Here is a 21,179-nt window from a genome sequence, read left to right on the forward strand (position 1 = left end):
AATATAATAATGTTCATAAACCAGAGCGGTTTGAATTTCAAAAGAGAGGGTGAAATGTTACACTTAGCCAGAAGAAGCCAAACAGCGTGTTTATTTTTCCCAAAGCTTACTGATAAAATTGGTACTATGAAAGATTTTTATTATTAGAGAGGTAAAGTCCAAAGTCATATTGGAACAATGGGATTTACATTAAAAAGGGAGAAACATGCATAAAGGAGATAAGGTTATGTGTAAGGAAGAAGGCATTCTAAGATCTAACAAGTGTGAAAAGCCTCCAGCATCAATGTACCAAACAGGAGGAAGAGAGGGGCAGAAGGGAGAAGAGGCCAATCTAGTAAACCTCCTCTGAACTGCCTCCAATGCAATAAGGAGACCAAAACTGCGCAAAATGAGCGGAATTTTCCCGAACTTGCACAAAGTGCAGTAAAATGGCGTGTTGCCTGCTGATGGCAATGGTGGGTTTTCATGCAGTATCATCCCGAGCCGCCTCATTATTTATTCATTCTGGGAAACACGCCATTTCCATGGTGGGCAGGCTCCTCATTCGCCTGCCCACCATCACCCCGCTGTTGCATCACACCGGGCGCCTTGTTTAAAGGCCAGGTGCAAGTACAGCTCTCATTGTTTCTAGCTCACCACAGCTGCCCGGGAGCCATGGCGCTCAAAGACGAGAAGCTTGCAGCCCATTGGTTTAATGACGGGTCCCTCAAGTGACTTCTGGATGCCGTACAGAGCCGCCGGGATGTCCTGTACCCCCCTCTGGCTGCAGATGGGCAGCAATGTGACCAATCTGGCTTGGGAGGCGGTGACAGCGGTGGTCAGCACCAATGCCCTTCAGAAAGAACAGCCACCCAATGCTGTAAGAGGATGAATGATCTCTTCTGTTCCGCCAGGGTAAGTCACTCTCTTCATCACTCTCAATGCACATACTCACAAACCCATCACACATTCATAAGGTCCTCACTCACTGCCAGCTCAAAAGACATCACCATTCACGCTCTCATACACACTATCATTGTCCTCATCCTGTCCATGGGACCACTCACCACCCACAAAGGCCAGGTACAGTTATCTTCTGGCCCGGCAGGTGTCCTGCTTACACCCTCTCCATCTGTATCCATGCAGGACAAGCTGGCACACAACAAGAGGGAGAGGTCACAGACCAGTGGTGGAATGCCTGAAATTAAGGTCCTCATGGACTTTGAAAACAGATCCATCCAGCTGGCCGATGAGGATCTGGACCAGTCTTGTGCTGACAGTGAGGTTGACGGTGCTCTACTGAGTTAGGATCCAGCAATACAACATCCATCAGACAACCATGCTGTGAGTGATGTGTCCTGTTTCACAGGCCACTGCCATGCACCAATTATCTCTCCTTGCTTTCGCAGGCACATCTGCCAAACAGCCAACAGAGTCCATGACCCAGGGCCTCCAATCAAACCCCCAAGAAAACTCTGAAGAGGAATCTGGAGGCACCCTCCCTGAACTCCCGTCACAGCGCTCACCCACACCCTCCACCAGAGCAGAGACACACACCTTGATGGGACCCAGCTTTAGAGCAGCCTTGGGATCACAATATGATGAGCCCATCGCACTGCCTGATCCACAGCAGATGGCAGCAGAGACCTCCCGGCACTCGGAGGAGCTGCTGGAAGCCAGAGATTTGCTGAGTCCGAGTCAGATGAGGAGCCTCTGGACTTGGTCATGTCACAGAAGCTGGAGCTGCAAAAACAAGCTCGGGAACATCAGGAAGAGATGTCCACTGCACCCCTCAGATTGCAAGGCACGATGGAGGAGTCTGTCTGCCTTCAGGCTGAGGTGATGGCACCTGCATGTCAATGCAGCGAGGTCAACACTGGTAGGATGGTGGACGCCATGGAATCCTTGGTCCAGGAATTTGCTCCTACACTGCTGTGTGGGCTTAACTCCATCGCTGATGCCAAAGCTGGCCTCCAACAGTGTGTTTGCAAGAGGAGCAGGTGCCGGGCAGCTCGATCTAACTCCAGCTACCCCTTCTCCTGAAGGAATCAGCCAGGGGCCCTCGGACACCCATGGGTGGAGGATCAGCAGGTGCACCCCCGGGCCCATCCACCCAGGTGACTCCAAGATTGTCCGGCCTATCCGAATCCCCACTTCCTGTGATGTCAGCAGCTCCATATCCACAGGCCGAGGAGGGAGCCGCTTCCACACAGCAGAATCCCAAAAGCAGGCCGGGGCCCACCAAGTCTCAGCCCTCCAGAGGACACCCGCCAAGATCATCACAGACAGGGTGTAGCAGACAGCAGGCTGCCTCCACCTCTGCTGTGGATGTCCAGGGAGCACCAAGACATAGCAGCAGGGTTAGGAAGGTTAAGAAGAATTAGTTGCACAGCCTGGGCACAAGTATTAATCACTTGTACATAATGTTCACTATTGTCAATAAACTCCCAAGAATGTCTCCCTGCCTATGGCTCCTTCTTCTGATGAGTAGTGTTCTTGTCACTCAGATGTGAAACCTTTCTGCACAAGATAAAGGCAGGTGTCTCAGTCCAGAGCCTCTTCCCTGTGTTTTGTACAGCCTTCAGACCACAGTGATGGTCCGGCCTCACACTCCCTGGGAACATTATTGATGCCTGCACCTCAGACTGCAGCAGTCATTGCTGCCAGAATGTAGTGGGCAGGTGTCACAGAGTTCCCTCATTCTCTCTGTGTGCTCTCAGCACCTTTAAGGTGGGGCTGCCCCCTATCTCTTCAGCATCTGGGACCACTGATGCTGTGCTCCTGAAGGGATCAAGTGCTGAAGATGAACAAAGGATCAGATGCTTCTAAAGTTTCATGGCTGCGTCTCTATGGTATGATCCTGATCACAGAGCACAAGTGAGCTGCCCTCAGCCAGACAGGAGCCAGACATTCTCAGAGGCTATGTGAAGATCTGGAGTGTCCTCACTGCATGTCGTCATCATCCTTCTGCATTTGAGTGACTATTAGGGTCTCCACTGCATCTCCATGACAGGAGCATTCTCACAGAGGGTATTCACACTGCCATATGTTAAACATTCACAGATGTGATGTGATTAATGGCCGGATGTGCAGCCTGCTGTTAGTGGGCTGAGTGGACAATCATGACCTGCCTTCCTGCCCCATATAACTGGAGCATCATATTCTTACTTTTATATTCAATTCCTCTCATAATAAAAGATAGCATTCCATTAACCTTCTTAATTATTTGTTGTACCTGCATGCTAACGTTGTGTGACTCATGCATGAGTTCACCTAGATCTCTCTGCACCTTAGAATTCTGCAGTCGTTCTCTGTTTAAGTAATACTCTGCTTTTTTATTCTTTCTGCCAAAGTGAACAGTTTCACATTTTCCCACATTATACTCCATCTGCCAGATTTTTGCCCATTCACTCAACATGTCTATATCTGTCTGCAACCTCCTTATGTCCTCTTCACAACATACTTTCCTACCTAACTTTATATCTTCTGCAAATTTAGCCACCATGCCTTCACTGCCCTCATCTAAGCCAATTGTAAAAAGTTGAGGCCCCAACATAAACCCCTGTGGACTCCACTCATTACATCCTGCCAATCAGAAAATGACCCATTTATGTATACTCTCTGTTTTCTCTCAGCCAGCCAATCTTCTATCCAGGCTAATATGTTACCCCCTACACCATGAGCTTTCATTTTCTGCTATAACCTTTGATGTGGCACCTTATCAAATGCCTTCTGGAAATCCAAATACAGCACGTCTACAGGCTCCCCTTTATTCACAGCGCAAGTTACTCCTCAAAGAACTCCAGTAAATTGGTTAAAAGGAGACAGAGTTTAAGATGATTGGCAAAAAAATCCAGGGAGGACCTTTTTTTAACAAAAGCAAAATACTGTATATGCTGGAAATCAGAAATAGAGACAGAAAATGTTGGAAATACTCAGCAGGTCAGGCAGTATCTGTGGTGAGAGAAAGAGGGTTACAATCTCAGGTCTGTGACCTTCCACCAGAACTCAGAACAAAAGAAATAATAGTGACTTGAAGCAAATCTTTTTTAGGCAGTGAGTTGCTGTGATCTGCTAGGGCTGTGGAAGCAGATTCGATATTTGCTTTCCAAAGGGGATTGGATAAACAGAATAATAGCATGGTTACAGCACAGAAGGAGGCCATTCAGCCAGTGTGTCCATGCTGGCACTCCGCCAATGCAACCCACCTCATCCCATTCCTCCGCCTTTTCCCCATAGCTCTGCAAATCCTTTCTCTTCAGATATTTAACCGATTCCTTTCTCAAGGCTTCGATTGAATCTGTTTCCACCACATTCTTAGGCAGTGCATTCTCAGGCAATTAACTGCATTAAAAAGCTTTTCTTCATGTCACCATTGCTTCTTTTGCCAATCACTTTAAATTAGTGCACTCTGGTTCTCAACCCTTCCACCAATGAGAACAGTTTCTTCCGATCTACTCTGTCTAGACCGCCTCATGATTTTGAAAACCTCAATTAAATCTCCTCTTAAACTTCTCTTCTCTAAGGAGGACAACCCCAGCTTCTCTAATGTATCTACGTAACTGAAGTTCCTCATTCCTGGAACCATTCTCATGAATCTTTTCACAACCCCTCTAATGCCTTCACATCCTCCCAAACGTTTCTCAGAAGTGGACACAATAAATAGTTGAATGAGAAAGGAGGGAATTTAGGAAGAGACTGCACAACAACTCAAAGACAAAACCAGCTGGAAGAGAAACCCAAAGCTCCTGCTAATGTAATGAAAAATAATTTCCTATAATTACTGTCATGTAGCAAGCCCCAGAGCCTGCACAGCAGGGATACATGAGTAATGCAGCCAGTACCCTCAGGGACCCAGTGATGACATAGTCCTGTATCTACGGATACAATAATGATACAGTCCTGTATCCAGGCATACAGTAATGACACAGTCCTGTATCTACGGATGCAGTAATGACACAGTCCTGTATCCAGGTACGCAGTAATGACACAGTCCTGTATCCAGGGATACAGTAATGATACAGTCCTCTATCTACAGATGCAGTAATGACACAGTCCTGTATCTAGGAACGCAGTAATGACACAGTCCTGTACCTATGGATACAGTGATGATACAGTTCTGTATCCAGGGACACAGTAATGATACAGATGATAATGATAATGATAATGCATCCTGCAATCCAGGGATACACCTAATGCTCTGGACCACAGCAATATCCTCACAACCTATTGCTTAGGTCCAAGGGTTAACTTCTTGTGACTGCTGTACTGGATACACAGCAGCATCCAGTCAATCAACAGCATTATCGCATTCTCAGCTGTCATGAGTGCAGGAATGAATCTCCAACGAATGTTTAAATGAAATTTCTGATACTTTGAGCAGCAGAGAACTTTGCAAAGCTGTGACGAGCTGCAGCATCCTTGATGTTGATATAAAACATGGCAGACTCTCCCTCCCTGAGTGGCATGTCCCTCTGTTGGCCCAGGTATGAGCTGTTACTAAGTGTGGGGGGTTAGAAGCCTCAGATGCATGAGCCTCTACTCTTTCATGCAACAGGTTGGAGGTCAGTCAAGCTGTGCCACTGAGATGATGGGATGGATGATTGAATGCAGTTGGGGGAATTTACTGAACGTAGGAACTAGAACATAACAACATAGGAGCTGGTGTAGGCTATTCAGCCCATCGAGCCTGCTCGATCCATTCAATTAAATCATGACTGATCATCTACCCCAAAATCACTTTCCCACACTATCCGAAATAATCTACTGTTACTCCAATATAAAGTCAGAAGGATAGTCACACAGTAATAGCCCATAAAAGCTCAGTAGCCACAATTAATCTTCTGTCCTTGAAGGATTTGCTTACAAGCTCAGTATATGTGCAGTCACCATATATAAACAACATATTATATTCCCTAATGTTTATTGCTAAAGGAAGGAAGTACTGGTCTTTGTCATGCCATCGTTTTCTCATGTCTCAGCACAATCTCAAAGCCCTTCATGCCTCATGAATGACTTTCAGGCCCTGTGACTGTTATGTGGGCAAACATAGCTGGTGCTGTGGGCACAATATAGTTCCACAAAGCCCAAAGCGTCATGTGGCCTGTTGATCCCTTCTGGAGGAGGCTTTCCTGTCATTGCCCATAACACACAACACATGTGGGATTTTTCAATCGAAACAGGCACATGGACCACCCATTTCTAGATGGCGGAACCTAAGACCGTGCAGCATTCCCTCGGTACTGCAGTGCAGCAGCAGCCCAGGTTACGTTTTTAACTCAAACAAAATGGAAAATGCTGGAAAAACTCAGCAGGTCTAACAGCGTCTGTGGAGAGAGAAACAGAGCTAGCGTTTTGAGTCCACATAACTCTTAAGAGCAGCATTTTGCTTTTATCTTATGTTTTTAACTTCCTGGATTGGGTTGGAAAAACAATCTTCTGACTCTGAGGCAAAAATGCGGCCAACTGAATCAATCAGTGCTGACTTTCATCAGGAACTTACCCAAGCTCCCACTACAACTCTGACAGAACCCTGGAGAAAGAGCATCAGTGATGTTTAAACTGCTTCTCTAAAGTTTCTGATGATATTACACCAATATTACACTGATATTAGTGATATTACAGTGGGAGATATTACAGTGACATTACAGTGATATGACACTGATATTACAGTGGAAGATCCAGGAAACCATTGTGGGCAGTCTACCTGTGAATTTTTACATCAATTTACATTATCCTCACTGTTTGGGAGTGGCTTAAACCACATCAAACTTTAAAAAAAATCAAAGTTTAATGCATTTCTTAGAAATAAATCAACTCACCCTATTGTAAAATGAGAAAATCTAAATCCTATCATTTTCTCAGCACTGACAGCTATGCCTTTTAAGATTGAATAATTTGTTCTCCCTCCTGATGTTCAATGTTGGTTAATAAAAGCAAAATACTGCGGATGCTGGAAATCTGAAATAAAAACAGAAAATTCTGGAAAACCTCAGCAGGTCTGGCAGCATCTGTGGAATGAGAAACAGTTTGCGTTTAAGTCCAATATGACTCTTCTTCAGAACTGAAGACAGGTAGAAATGTGATGATGCTGCCTTCCACAACAGCACTTCTGACATGTCTTCTTCTTCCTCAGCTGAAGATTCCCCCCGCCGCACCCCCCCCCCAACCCACCCACCCACCCCCCACCCACCACCCACCCCCCACCCACACCCCACCCACCCCCCACCCACACCCCACCCACCCCCCACCCACCCCCCACCCTACTGTGGCTAACAGGGCACTTAAACATTTTCTGCACTTCTGCCCTCACCCCTTCCCCTCCACCTCATCTGATCATCCTCCACCATTGATGCCAACTCCAGCATGATGCCACCGCATCTGTCCCTCACCTCTCCTATCGGTATTCCGTAGGGACCGTTCCCTCCGTGACACCCTGGTCCACTCCTCCACTACCCCCAGCACCTCATCCCCTTCCCACAGCACCTTCCCATGCAATTGGAGGAAGTGTAACACCTATCCCTTTACCTCCTCTTTCCTCACTGTCCAAGGCCCCAGACACTCCTTCCAGGTGAAGCTGTGATTTACATATGCTTCTTTCAATTTAGTGAGACTAGACGCAGACTGGGTGACCGCTTTGCGGAACACCTTCGCTCACTCTGCAAGCATGACCCAGACCTCCCTGTCGCTTGCCATTTCAATTCACCATCTTGCTCTCATGCCCACAATTCTGCCCACAGCCTGCTACAACTTTCCAGTGAAGTCCCAGTGGCAGTAGTGGTATTATCAATGGACAATAGTCCAGAGACCCGGGTAATACTCCAGGGACCTGGATTCGAATCCCACCATAGCAGATGGTGAAATTTAAATTCAATAAAACCTGGAATTAAAAGCCTAACGATGACCATGAACCTATTGCCGATTGTTGTAAGAACACATCTGGTTCACTAATGTCCCTTAGGGAAGGAAATCTGCTGTCCTTACCTGGTCTGGCCTACATGTGACTCCAGACCCACAGCAATACAGTTGACCCTTAACTGCCCTCTGAACAAGGGCAATTAAGGATGGGCATTAAATGCTGGCCTAGCCAGGGACACCCACATCCCATGAACGTATAAATAAATAAAAAACTGGAGGAATAGCACCTCATCTTCTGATTAGACACTTTACAGCCTTCCGGACTGAATATTGAGTTCAACAACTTCAGATCATGAACTCTCTCCTCCATTTTGATCCCCCCACTCCCCAAGTGCCTGTCTATATGTTGTTCTCATGTTTTTGCTTTCAGAAAGCACTATCCTTTATTGTACTATTAACACATTCTGCTATTTTGCTTTCAGACAGTGCTGACCTTTATTCTGTTATTAACACTTGCTTTAGTCTTTAATGCTATCATTACCACTCCCTTTGTCTTGTGTTCCATGACATCTTTGGCATTTAATCTCTCTTGCTTTTTAACCTATCCCTGACCTTCTATTTGCTCCACCTGCCTCCTCTTCAACAGCATAAAACCCATCACCTTTCTACCCCTCTTCAGTTCTGAAGAAGTGTCATACTGGACTCAAAACGGTAACTCTGTTTCTCGCCACACAGATGCTGCCAGACTCCAGCGTTTTCTGTTGTGTTCATTTTACGAAGTGAGCCTCATGTGTTGCGTGTTATGGGGAAATGGTGGTGTGCCAGTAACATCATCAGTCTACTAATCCAGTTAACGTTTTGGGGACAAAGGTTCAAATCCCACCATGGCAGCTGGTGAAAATTAAATTTAATTAATAAATCTGGAATTGAAAGCTAGTCACAGTCTGAATACAGAATCATTGTTGATTGTTGTAAAAACCCATCTGGTTCTCTTGAGGGAAGGAAATCTGCCATCCTTACCTGGTCTGGCCCACATGTCACTCCAGACCCACAGCAATGTGGTTGACTCTTAACTGCCCTCTGGAATGGGCTAGCAAACCACTCAGTTCAAGGGCAATTAGGGATGGGCAACATCACCTTTCCAGCAATGCCCACATCCCAAGAAAGAATAAGGGGGGAAAAAACCTGCTGAAGGGAGCTTTTTGTGTGATGATGGAGCGTTGATGATCTGCCTTGTGTTTTAGCAGAGACCTGTGTTTTCAGACCAACTGTTCATCAGTAAAGAGCTTCCTATGAAGTGGAAATATCCCCAGAGTTTCCCCCTCTCACTCTCATCAACTCTCACCCACTTCCCTGGGCACTGAACAGACACGAAAAAAAAAACAGCAACAGATGTTGGCCAAGGTGGAGCAAATTGTCAAGTTGTTACTTTGCAGATAATAAAAGATCTGCCTCATGGTGACATCGCATAAGAACAAAGAACAGAAAACAATTGAGCCTTGTTCTACCCGACGAGCCTTGTTGCTTTTTAAGAGTGATTGATTCCCACCTTTTAACCATATCCCTCAATTACATAGACTGGATAGCACAGAAACAGGCCATTCAGCCCAATTGTTCCATGCTGACTCCACACGAATCTTCTTCCACTCTTCTCTGTCTCACTCTATGAGCACATCCTTCTATTGATTCATTCCTCATAGGCTTATCCAGCTTTCTCTAAAATCATCTGTCTCAATCGCCCCAACCACTCCATGCGATAGTAGAATCCACATCCCTCTCTCTCTTGCTCTCTCTCAAAACAGCTCTTGACTCTTAATCCCATTTACACTTTGATGATTTTCTCTTGGGACTCCTTCCCTAATAGCACTGTTGATGTACCTACACCACATGGACTGCAAGAACGTGGCTCACCACCACCTTCTCAAGAGCAATCAGGGATGGGCAATAAATATTGGCCTAGCCAGCGATACACCCACATCCCATGAATGAATAACTCTTCTTATTTGAAAGGGGCTCTGATGGCAGCCCTCTCAACCTTGAGTCAGAAGTTCATGTGTTCAAGTCCCACTCCAGAGAGTACTGACAGTGCTTGCAGAACTGAGGGAGCACTGCCCTGTCAGAGGTGCTGTCTTTCAGATAATGTTTTAAGCTGAGGCCCCATCTTCCCTCTCAGGTGGACATAAAAGGTCCCACAGCGCTATTCTAAAGAAAACTAGTGGAAGTTCTTCCTCATTTCCTGACCAATAGTTAGCTCTCAAACAACATTGCCAAAACAGTTTATCTACTCACTTGCCTCACTGCTAGTCATGGGATCTTGCTATGTGAAAACTGGCTGCCGCATTTCCCTAAATTACAACAGTGAGTAAACTTCAAAAGAATGAGGTCATGGGAGAAGCTCCTGGAACATAGGCTCTTTCTTATTGGACCACTGACCAGTCACTGAGCAGCATTCATTTCAATCCAGGAGACCAACCCACCGCTCGTCAAAAATCCAATAATATACACAATGAACATCAGAAACACTTCATGGGAAGTATATGGGAACTTGGCTCTGCAACTGCCAGCAGAGTTATCAGTGTAAACTTAAACAAAAGGTACAAGTGAGTGTTTTTTTTTCAATCTCGGAAGGATGCCAGCTGCAATTTTATCTCACCAAGAATGATAAGGAGCCAAGGTCATGACAGGAGAGGAATCATCAGAGCCTGCAGCACCAGCAGAGCCTCCCATCCCACTTACACGATGGATGTGTGCATGTCATAGAGGGGCCTGTGTATGGTGCTACTTGGAAAAACAAACTGAGAAAGAAACCCAACAGCACATACCTCCGTGGAGCACACCCTGACTGCTCCAGGCACATTATCCAGGCTGACACTGCCAGCGCAGTGCTGAGGGAGAGCGGCGCTGTCGGAGGGACAGTTTTTCTGGGTGAGCTGTTAAACTGTGCGGTCTGGCAGTGCAAAATGTTCCAATGCGTATTTCAAAGAGGTGCAGGGGAATTCTTCCTGTCATCCTGGATAATATTAAATCCTTCAACTAACATTACCGCACCCTCTGATTCACAAGGTTCTGGGTTCAAGTCTGACTCTTAGACTGGAGCAGGAAGGCTGAAACTGCTGCTGACTTTCGGATGGGAGACTGAGGCCCTTGTCTGCCTGCTCAGGGAGAGGTGTTTTTTTATTTAGTTACAGGATGTGGGCATCACTGCCTGAGCCAGCATTTATTGCCCATCCCTAACTGCCCTTGAGAAGGTGGTGGTGAGCTGCCTCCTTGAACCGCTGCAGGTCGCTGCGGTGTAGGTACACCCACAGTGCTGTTAGGGAAGGAGTTCCAGGATTTTAACCCAGAGACACTGAAGGAACGGCGATATATTTCCAAGTCAGGATGATGAATGGCTTGGAGGGGAACTTCCAGATGGTGGTGTTCCCATTCATCTGCTGCCCTTGTCATTCTAGGTGGTAGTGGTCTGGGTTTGAACAGGAGCCTTTGTAAAAGATCCTATAGCAATATTTTGAAGAAGAGCAGGGGGGGGGGGGGGGGGGGGGGGGGGGGGGTGGGGGTGGGGTGGGGTTATCCTCAATGTCCTGGCCAATATTTATCCCTCGATCAACATCTCAAAAACAGATTATTTGGTCATTATCACATTGCTGTCTGTGGGAGCTTGCTGTGCAGAAATTGGCTGCTGAATTTCCTACATTACAACAGGGACAACATTTCATTGGCTGTAAAGCACTTTGAGACATCTGGTGGTCATCCAAAGCGCTATATAAATTCAAGTCGTTCCTTTTTTCATTGTTATTTGAGGGATCTTGCAGTACACAAATTAGCTGAAACATTTTCACCAATACGCAAGGCCTTCATCGCTTGTAAAGCAGCTTGGGATGCTCTGAGGTCCTGAAAGGTGCTTATATAAATGCAAGTCTGCTTTTCAACCATTAGCATTGCTAACTAAACTCAAGAACTTGCACTCAGCAAAAGATAAATTGCATTCTGAGTCCCACTGCCAATACAAACATACATAGGAAATAGGAGCCTACTCTGCCATTCAATAAGATCATGGCCGATCTGTTTGTGTTTCGAATTCCACATTCCCATCTACCCTCGATAACCTTCGATTCCCTTGCCTAACAAGAATCTATCTAGCTCTGCCTTAAAAATATTCAGTAGGGAGACTTGTGTTTCTTTCAGGTGTCTTCTCTGATAATCCTGTCCCTTCACTTCAGTGTTCGTGTTAAGAGTTCTCATTTGTCTCCGCCCAGCATCTGGGGTGGGGAGTAAAGAGGAAGAACTATTTTACACCGTGAGTGTTAATGACCTGGAACCCGCTGCTTATGAAGGCAGTTGGAAGTGGAGAATCAATGATTTCAAAAGGAAATTGGGTGGGCATGAGCGAAATAAACTTGTAGGGCTACAGTGATACAGCAGGGGAATGGGGCTGATTGGATTCTTCTACAGAGGGCCAGCATGGATGCAATGGGCAGAATAGCCTCCCTTCTGTGATGCTATGACTTTATGACTTCCCTTGACCTCTTGCCCATGGTTCAACACACATCCTTCACTGTTGTCCCTTGTAAAGACCTTTGGTTTGGGTGTGGGAGGGGGGAGAGGCGTGTAGTGAAGGTGCTGTACAAATTTAAGTTGTTGCAGTAGTAGTCAGTCAACCTTCCAATCCCACTGCAGCATTTATTTGCTTCAGAAATGATTTCAGAATTTCCGTCTCCAATCCTTTACATGGGAACCTAGTCCATGTGTTGAAAAGTTGTGGTGTGCAGGGAAAATCTGGCCTCATCCCTCCCTATCTCTGTAACCTCCTCCAACCTTACAACCCTCCAAGAGCTCTGGGTTCCGGAAACCCTCTTCTTTTCTGCACGCCCCTCCCAGTTCCTTCGCCACAGCATTGGTAGCCATGCATTAGCTGCGAAGACTCTAAAACTCTGGAATTGCTGTTCTGTAAAGCTGGCTCAACCCCTGAGGCAATGATTCAGCCCACGTCTGCAATGTTACCTCACATCTGGCCCAGGTTCTAGTTCCTGGCTCCATCTTTTCCTCATCCACCTGCTGGGCTCTTGGCATTGACATCATCACCAGTAGCCCTGTCTTAAAGCCTCATTCGTTGACATCATCACCAGCAGCCTTGTCTTAAAGCCTCATTTGTTGACATCATCACCAGTTGCCCTGCCTTAAAGCCTCATTCGTTGACATCATCACCAGTAGCCCTGCCTTAAAGCCTCATTCGTTGATATCATCACCAATAGCCCTGCCTTAAAGCCTCATTCGTTGACATCATCACCAGTAGCCCTGCCTTAAAGCCTCATTCGTTGACATCATCACCAGTAGCCCTGTCTTAAAGCCTCATTCGTTGACATCATCACCAGTAGCCCTGTCTTAAAGCCTCATTCGTTGACATCATCACCAGTAGCCCTGTCTTAAAGCCTCATTTGTTGCATTGCTTTCAATATTTATTTGATAATGTTTCTATACAGTCACTAGTGTGGAATGTTAAACTCTGTGGATGTGGGAGTTGGACCCTGAACAAAGAGGATGAGAGGAAGATAACAGTTATTGAAATGTGGACAAGGTGGAAGATGGTCAGAATCATCTGAAAGGACAGAGAGTGAAATGAGTGGGTTAGAACAAGAGTAGAAGTTCAGGAATCGAAAGGGTTTCTCAGTACAGTTAGAGGAAGAAAGATAACAAGTACAGATATTAGAAACAAAGACCTGATAGCTTCGTCTTGGCAACAGTTAACAGAGAAATTGAGGGCAAAAGCAGAAGTGGAAGAAGAAAACTCAGATGGGTGAATAACTTTGAGGCATGAACTGAGGAAGGATTGAAGAAAACCAGAGAAGAAGCAAGATGATGTCAATGGCCCCGCTAAGGCTGTAGTGACAGAGAATGGTCCTGTGAAGTGCCTCAGTATGTTTTACAATGTTAAAGGTGCTATATAAATGCATGCTGTTGTAGTTCCTAAGCTCAGATTTGCGCCTTTTGGTCTATCAATTGGTCGGAAAGGCTCTTCTCCTCTTTGTCCCATGTGTCTAGTCATAACTCACACATCAAGGACAGCAGGAAAATCAGATTCCCCATCTCCCTGAACAAAAGTGTTTTGCAGTGGAGTTATTTTACGTTATTAGCTCACACCAGTGTCTTCAGCTCAGAAGTGAATTCAGAGTTTTAGTTCTGGGTGACACAGGAAATCCTGCCTCCCTCCTCCCCCTCAAAATGTATGACTTGACAGAGAATAAAACTCAGCTTCAGCATCTTTACTTAAGAGAAACAGGGTATCCCCTACTAACCTCTTCTTAAGTCTGCCTGAGAGGGCAAGTAGGTTTAACATCTCATCCAAAGGCTGATGACTCTGACAGTGTGGCCCTCCCTCAGTATTGCCTTGGGGGTCAGCCTAGATTTTACACTCAAGTCTTAAGTAGGACTCGAAATCACAACTTTCTGACTCAGAGGTTAATTGGCCCGCCCACGTAAAATGGCAGCGCCAAGCCAATCGTGGGCGGCGATCGTCTGCGCGCCCTCCCACGCCCGCTCCCATCCAACTCCCACGACTGGGAGAAAATTCTCCCCTGTGAGTAGTTAGGGTTTGGAATGCACTGCCTGGAAGTGTGGTGGAGGCAGGTTCAATTGAGGCATTCAAGAGGGCATTGGATGATTATTTAAATAGAAACAATGTGCCGGGTTACGGGGAAAAGGCAGGAGATTGGCACTAAGTTAAAATGCTCAGGGAGCTGGTGCAGACACGATTGGCTAAATGGCCTCTTTCTACATCGTAACGATTCTGTGAAATACATGCGCGCGCACACACACACACACACACACACACATGTACACGCATACACACACACGTATACACACACACACGTACACACATACACCCACACATGTACACACCCACACATGTATACACACATACACATACACACACATGTACACACACACACATGTACACACACACATACGTATACACACACACACGTATATACACACACACGTGCACACACACACATACACATACACACACACACATGTACACACACACATACACACACACACACACGTACACACACATGTACACACACACATACGTATACACACTCACACGTATACACACACACACACACACACACACACACACGTACACATATGTACACAGCTCCACTCTGTCCTTCCTCTTCCTGGAAATCAGCCTTTTGCACAACAGCAGCATTTATACCAGGATTGCCCTGTGACAGAACTGAGCAAACACTCAACACAACAATGCACAAGCAGACATGCACAGAACCACTAACTGGACAGGGAAAGTTCTGAATTGACAGATCATTCTGCCCAACAATTCTTTGCCAGCGTTTATGCTCCTCACAGCCTCTTTCTACTAGTTACTTCATCTCACTCTATCAGCCAAGTCTTCAATTCCTCTCCCCCTCATGTATTTATCGGGCCTCCCAGTAAATGTAAGTATACCTTTCATCTCAACTATTCCTTGCAATAGTGAGTTCCACGTTCTCACCAGTCTGCGGGTAAAGAAGTTTCTCTTGAATTCCCTATTTGACTACCTTATAATTATAGGAGGTCTTGTGGGACAGTGGGTAGTGTCCCTGCCTCTGAGCCACAAGCTCTGCATTTGAGTCCCACTCCAGGACTTGATGGTCAAGGAAGTTGCATACATAATACAGCCAAACAGGTTGAGTATCAACCTGCAAATCCTACAGCCTACACAACCAGTGGCAGGCTGGTAAGAGTGGGAGAGACTCCTGGTCAGCCATGTGATGGAAAGAAAGTTGCAGCCTCTACCATCACTACCCATAGCTCCAGACATGCATGTAAAAATGTATGTTGCCACAGCGTATTGAATGAACTGTAACCCCTTATATTCATTGGTAGTTCTGGTCTCCTGCACAGGTGAAAACATTTCTTTTATGTCAACCCTGTCAAAGCCCCTGACAATTTGAAAGACCTCTATTGGGTCACCACTTAGCTTTCTCTTTTCTCAAGAAATGACAGCCGACCTGTTGAATCTTTTCAGGTGGTGGGTGGCAGAAGCAGCCACATGTCTGATGAGCTTACCATCAATATATTCTTGCACTCCTGGTAGCAACGATGTTTCGAAAATAAGAATTCCTAACAGAGGTGGGGACTGTGAATAATTTCATGCTATCGACACACATTCCCTCACTAATGCTCTTGGGTACTTATTCATGCAGCCAGGTACACACACTGCCCACTGTACCCTTCAAAGTACAAGACAACACTATCAAATACCTGGAGCTGTGCCACTGGGCATTTTCACAAAGACTGACACTTAACATTCCTTTGGGTCTTTGCTCACTCTGCCAATGTAACTTTGACAGAAGAATGATAGAAACCCCGTTTATGCATATTGTGTTGCCAGTAGCTGCAATGTGTTTAGTGTTTACTGTTAATGGACATCAGAGAGGCCCCACAGCTTGCACACTATCGTGCAGTAATCCAAAAGTTGCAGTCAACCAACACTACTCCTGAAGGTTCAGTACTTCAAACGGCAAGTATGGGACCAGCACAAATTGGGGCTAATTTCTTACTAATTCCAAATTAATTGCACTCTAAATTTTATACTTGTATTTTCAGGCATACAATCAGGTCACTCCTGTCTGTATCCCTTGAAACTTTATTGAACAGAATTCTAACTATCTCAGTTTTGAAAGTTTCATTTGACGCTCAGTATCCACAGTCTTTTGGGGAAGAGAATTCCAAATTTCCACTGTACCTTGCGTGAAGAAATAATCCTGATTTCGCTCATGAGGGGTCTATCTCTAATGATAAGTCTCCCCATAATTTAACTCTTTAAGCCCCAGCACCTTGCTTTTGAACCTGTGCTGTAATCCCACCAACTCCAATATATCTTTGCCGAGGTGCTGCTCTCAGAATGCAATTGCTCCAGATTAGGGTCGGACCAAGGTTCTGTAAAACTGGAACATCACCCCCCCCACCCCACCCCACCCCCCGTTATATTTCAGCTTTTATCAACCTCAGGATGGCCCAAAGTGCTTTACGATCAATGAGATACAATCAATACATGTGAAATGTGGCCACTGTTGCAATGAGGAGCAGAGGGGAAAGTGCAGAGGTGAGGGAGTGTGTTCTAGTGAGAAAGGCCGAAGGAGCTGCAGAGTGAGGGGAGGGCTAAGGAAATGGGTGGGGGAGGGGCTGCAGAAAGACAGAGTCACATGACCACTGGCTGCTATTTGGGATAAGAGGCTTACTTAAGAAAGGATCTACTTGCACTGGAAGAAGTTCAGAGAAGATTCACTGGGCTGATTCCATGGATGAAGGGGTTGTCTTAAGAGGAAAGGTTGAACAGTTTGGGCCTGACCCCACTGGAGTTTGGAAGAATGAGGGGTGATCTTACTGAAACATGGTGGGACTTGACAGGGTGGATGTGAAAGGATGTCTCTCCTTGTGGGGGAACCTAGAACTCGGGGACGCAGTCTAAAAATTAGGGGTCTCCTATTTTAGATGGAGATGAGGAGAAATGTTTTCTCTCAATTAGTCTGTGGAATTCTCTTCCTCAGAGAGCAGTGGAGGCTGGGTCATTGAATATATGCAAGGCTCAGTCAGATTTTTCATCGACAAGGGAGTCAAGGGCTATGGGGGACAGGCAGGAAAGTCACAATCAAATCGCCCATGAGCTTAATGAATGGCAGAGCAGGTTCAATGGGCTATGCTTGTGTCCGTGTGTGTAAACATGGAGGAACTTCAAGATAAGGACCAGAATTTGAATTCCAACACATGGTGGGGGAAGGGTGGAGGGAGGGGTGTGGTCAGGGAACCAACACAGGACAATGAGGAGGATCAATAAGGGATGGGCGAGACATGGTAAGGAACAGGATACAGCAGGGAGGGAAGGGATTGGGGACAGAGTTTAGAAAAAGTTAGAATTCATGGAGAGACAAGGAATGGGAAATTAGAAAAGTGGGTATGAGAGAAATCAGATCTGGGTGCGATTTTCTTCAAAACTAATCAGTCAGAGTGAGAGCTCAGATTCCTAAAGAGCACTCAGGGTGGGAGAAAGTCTCACACAACACGAACTGGTCAAAGTAAATTATCTTTGATCACAATTTGTTGCTTCCATTATATCCAAGATTGCTTTGCAAATGCTCCCCTTTGGCCCATTACAGCTCATCACATAACCCATTCGCATCTTCAGTGCCACAGGTAAGTATGTCCTCGTGCAAAACAATATTAAGAAATGGAATATCTTATCACAGCGTGTTACTGAAGTCAAACCAATCACAGAATCCAGGTGGGAGATAAACACTTGAAGAAGCAAAATGTTAAAGAAAGGATGTGACTTTGACCAATTTGTGTTGTGTCTGACTGAAAGCAGGAAATGTGACAGCCAATCTGCACAGCAAGATCCCACAAACAGCAATGAGATAATCACCAGCATTTTTTTTAAGTGATCTTGGTCGTGGGATCGATATTGACTCAGGGAGAACCCCCTGACCCAGTCACCTTTGAATCATGCTTCAGGACTCATCAAGTGTCAGCCTGGATTTTGTGCTCAAGTCTCTGGAGTGGAACTTGAAGCCACAGGCTTCTGACCCTGAGGTGAGAGAGTTACCCACTGAGCCAAGGCAGGCGCCCAAACACAGCCGCCAATTTGCCCACAAAAAATTCTACAAATAGCAATTGGAACATACACTTTAAATGATACTGGCGAAGGGATAAGTATTGGCCAAGATGCTGGGAGATCTTCCAGCTCTCCTTCACGATGTGGAATCGTTTGCATCTGCTTGAGAAAGCAGATGGGGTTTCATTCGAAAAATGGCACCTCCCACAGTGCAGCACTCCCTCCCTATAGATTACCCACTCTGTCCCAGGGCTGGGACTTAAGCCTGTAACCATCCTGACAGAGTCACCAAATAAGCCAGGCTGGCATTTAAAGAGTAGACAGAAAGGGTATGGAAATAGAATCAGAGCAGACAGCTCCAATGTGGGGCTAGTTAAGGCCAGTGCAATGGGACAAATGGGCTTCTCCTGCTGGGAGAGTTTTCTGGCTCCAGGGTTAACTACATATGATGAGCCAACATGGAAAGAAATATTCTAAGTTGGCCGGCACAGACAGGAGAGCCTAGAGCAATGTTTTACTTGATTTTTATACAAAGGAGTTTCCATTCACACCCTGACTAGACCCTAGCTGTGCCGACAGGAGAAGGAACCAAAGACGACAAATTGTGGCATCTGAAACTAACCAAATTGCACCAAACGATATCAAAAGAATATCAAACTTCCCTCCTCCCAGTCATTGCTATAGGCTTCATAGGTGAACAGGAACCTCCCAACAATCAGTCCAAACTCTCAGGAAGACAATCATTCCAGAAAATTTCCTTAATACAGCAGAATCGGCCCTTTAGGAAATGTCCTTTCCTTTAACAATTTGATGAAGAAGCCCCTTTCCCCAACTCATTCTGTGTTATCATCAGAATGAAGTCAGCTCCATCTACACTCAGACGTGCTCTTTGTAACTAAACTCTCCCCTAAGCTGCTTCACTTCGAACACCCAGGAAGCACATAATTCTCTTAAAAACAAATAAACGCATCCTCGCCACATCACCACTTCCTCTCCATGGCAAGATTTTTTTTGACCCAAATTAGACTCCTTTAGCCAGGAGAGGATGTGATTGGCTGATGATCAGCCCTTTCCACTTGATATCATTTGGTTCCCCCTCCATCTCCCTTCCTGCTTTCCCTGCAGCTACTGTTACTGTTGGTGTTCCCTCTTCCTCTGGGTTATTAAGATGCCTCCCTGAACATTCTAATGCTTCTCAGTCACTAAGCCTCCTGCTTGGTACAGGATTCCACTATCCCAGCTTATTTTTTATTGGTTGAGGGCAATTAGGGATATAGAGCCAAGGCAAGTAGATAAAATTTCAGGTACTGATCGTCAGTGATCCAACTGATTGGCGATGGGCTGAATGGCCTCCTACTGTTCCTAAGCTCTAGGTGAGGCAGCCCACTCTCAACCTCCACTGCCATTGCTCTCAATGACAGGAGGTGTAAGCCTCTGGCCCCCTCCACAATCACCCTTCACTGCCCCTTCCCACACCCGCTCCTCATTAGGAACAATGCTTCTTCAATCGCCTGGACCTGCTGCACCCATCTCACCCAGACAGAACAGTGAGAAGGTCACAATGCCAATGTGTGTCTGGTGTCCCACAGGGAGTAGCACCTCTCTGGAAAGTGAAGATATTCTTCACTCCGGACAACAGGTGTCAGCTGTAAAGCACTCACTCCAGCGTCTGCTACAGAGGCTTTGGGATATTCAGCACAGTAAGGGTTAATTCTCACTGTGCGTATTCAACACAATGAGTACATGGGATGCTGCAAAGAGAAATGTCGATAGTAAAACAGGGCAGAGATGAACAGCAGAGAAAAACAACGGAATGTTCATTGCATAATATTCAAAGTAACTTTAAAACCACTTCAAGTAATTCATTTCTTTTATTTGGTTGATGGGTTTTTTAAAAAAAATCACAATGTTAACTGATTTTTATTGGAAAACCATATTAGTTTTCTCTTTTCTAAAAAAAAGTCAGTAACTCCATTCATTTGAAACAAAACTGCCTGCACAGTCTGGGCTGAATTGCACAAAGCTCTAGTCACAGTTCCACTCACCGTTTGCAGGCTGATTAAAGCTCGACACTGAAGTCTGTCCCATTTTCTTCCTGCTTCAACAGGAGACCTTTTATCCTCTTTCGCATGAAGTCAGCAAATCGTCAGAACCGTCCCAGACACTGTACACAGCCACAGTTCCTCCAGTCATCGAGGCACCCTGAGTTCATTTCACTCTTTCCACAGAGAGGGTTTCTGACGCTCTCTCTCTCTCACACACACACACAGATACTAATTGAAAACTTTCCCAGCTCACTCTCTGTCTCTCTCTCTCTCGTGCACACACCCAGCCCTTATGCTGCTTCAGCCTGCAGTCTGTCTGTTCCTGCTCAGCTAGCATGCTTGTCATTCCTCTATGCAGATTAACTCGGAGAGGTCAGAGGGCATGGGGAGGGAGTCCCAAGCTGGTACAGCGTTATTGGAAAGCAAATTCTCTCCTGTGGGTCTGTTCCTTGTACCCCAAAGAGGAAATAAACTTGAAGGGGTGGCAGTGGGGGTGGGGGGAAGAGAGGTGGTCTGATTTTTTTTTAGAAAGGGGATTCTACACCCCTACAGTTAAAAATTAATTTTAAAAAAGTAGATTTTCATTAAAGGTCAAAGTAGAATCATTTCAAATCTAGCAGCTGCAATCTTATCAGGACAAAGAGGGTAATAGAAATAATTTCAGCGCAGGATAAGCTGACATT

The 21,179-nt window shown here is 45.8% G+C and overlaps 1 protein-coding gene across 2 annotated transcripts in view; it reads right to left on the reverse strand.

Moving 5' to 3' along the window:
• Positions 1–20,799, reverse strand: part of phactr2 (phosphatase and actin regulator 2) — a 162,815-nt gene extending 142,016 nt beyond the window's left edge. For both annotated transcript variants that reach the window (XM_041178645.1, XM_041178634.1), the window contains exon 1: positions 20,497–20,799. In XM_041178645.1, the coding sequence (XP_041034579.1) occupies positions 20,497–20,539 (43 nt within the window). In that variant the 5' untranslated portion in view covers positions 20,540–20,799. The remainder of the gene's footprint in view (positions 1–20,496) is intronic.
• Between the last annotated feature and the right edge of the window lie 380 nt (positions 20,800–21,179).

The sequence above is a fragment of the Carcharodon carcharias genome, chromosome 2 (assembly GCF_017639515.1).
Source record: "Carcharodon carcharias isolate sCarCar2 chromosome 2, sCarCar2.pri, whole genome shotgun sequence".
Taxonomy (NCBI): Eukaryota; Metazoa; Chordata; class Chondrichthyes; order Lamniformes; family Lamnidae; genus Carcharodon; species Carcharodon carcharias.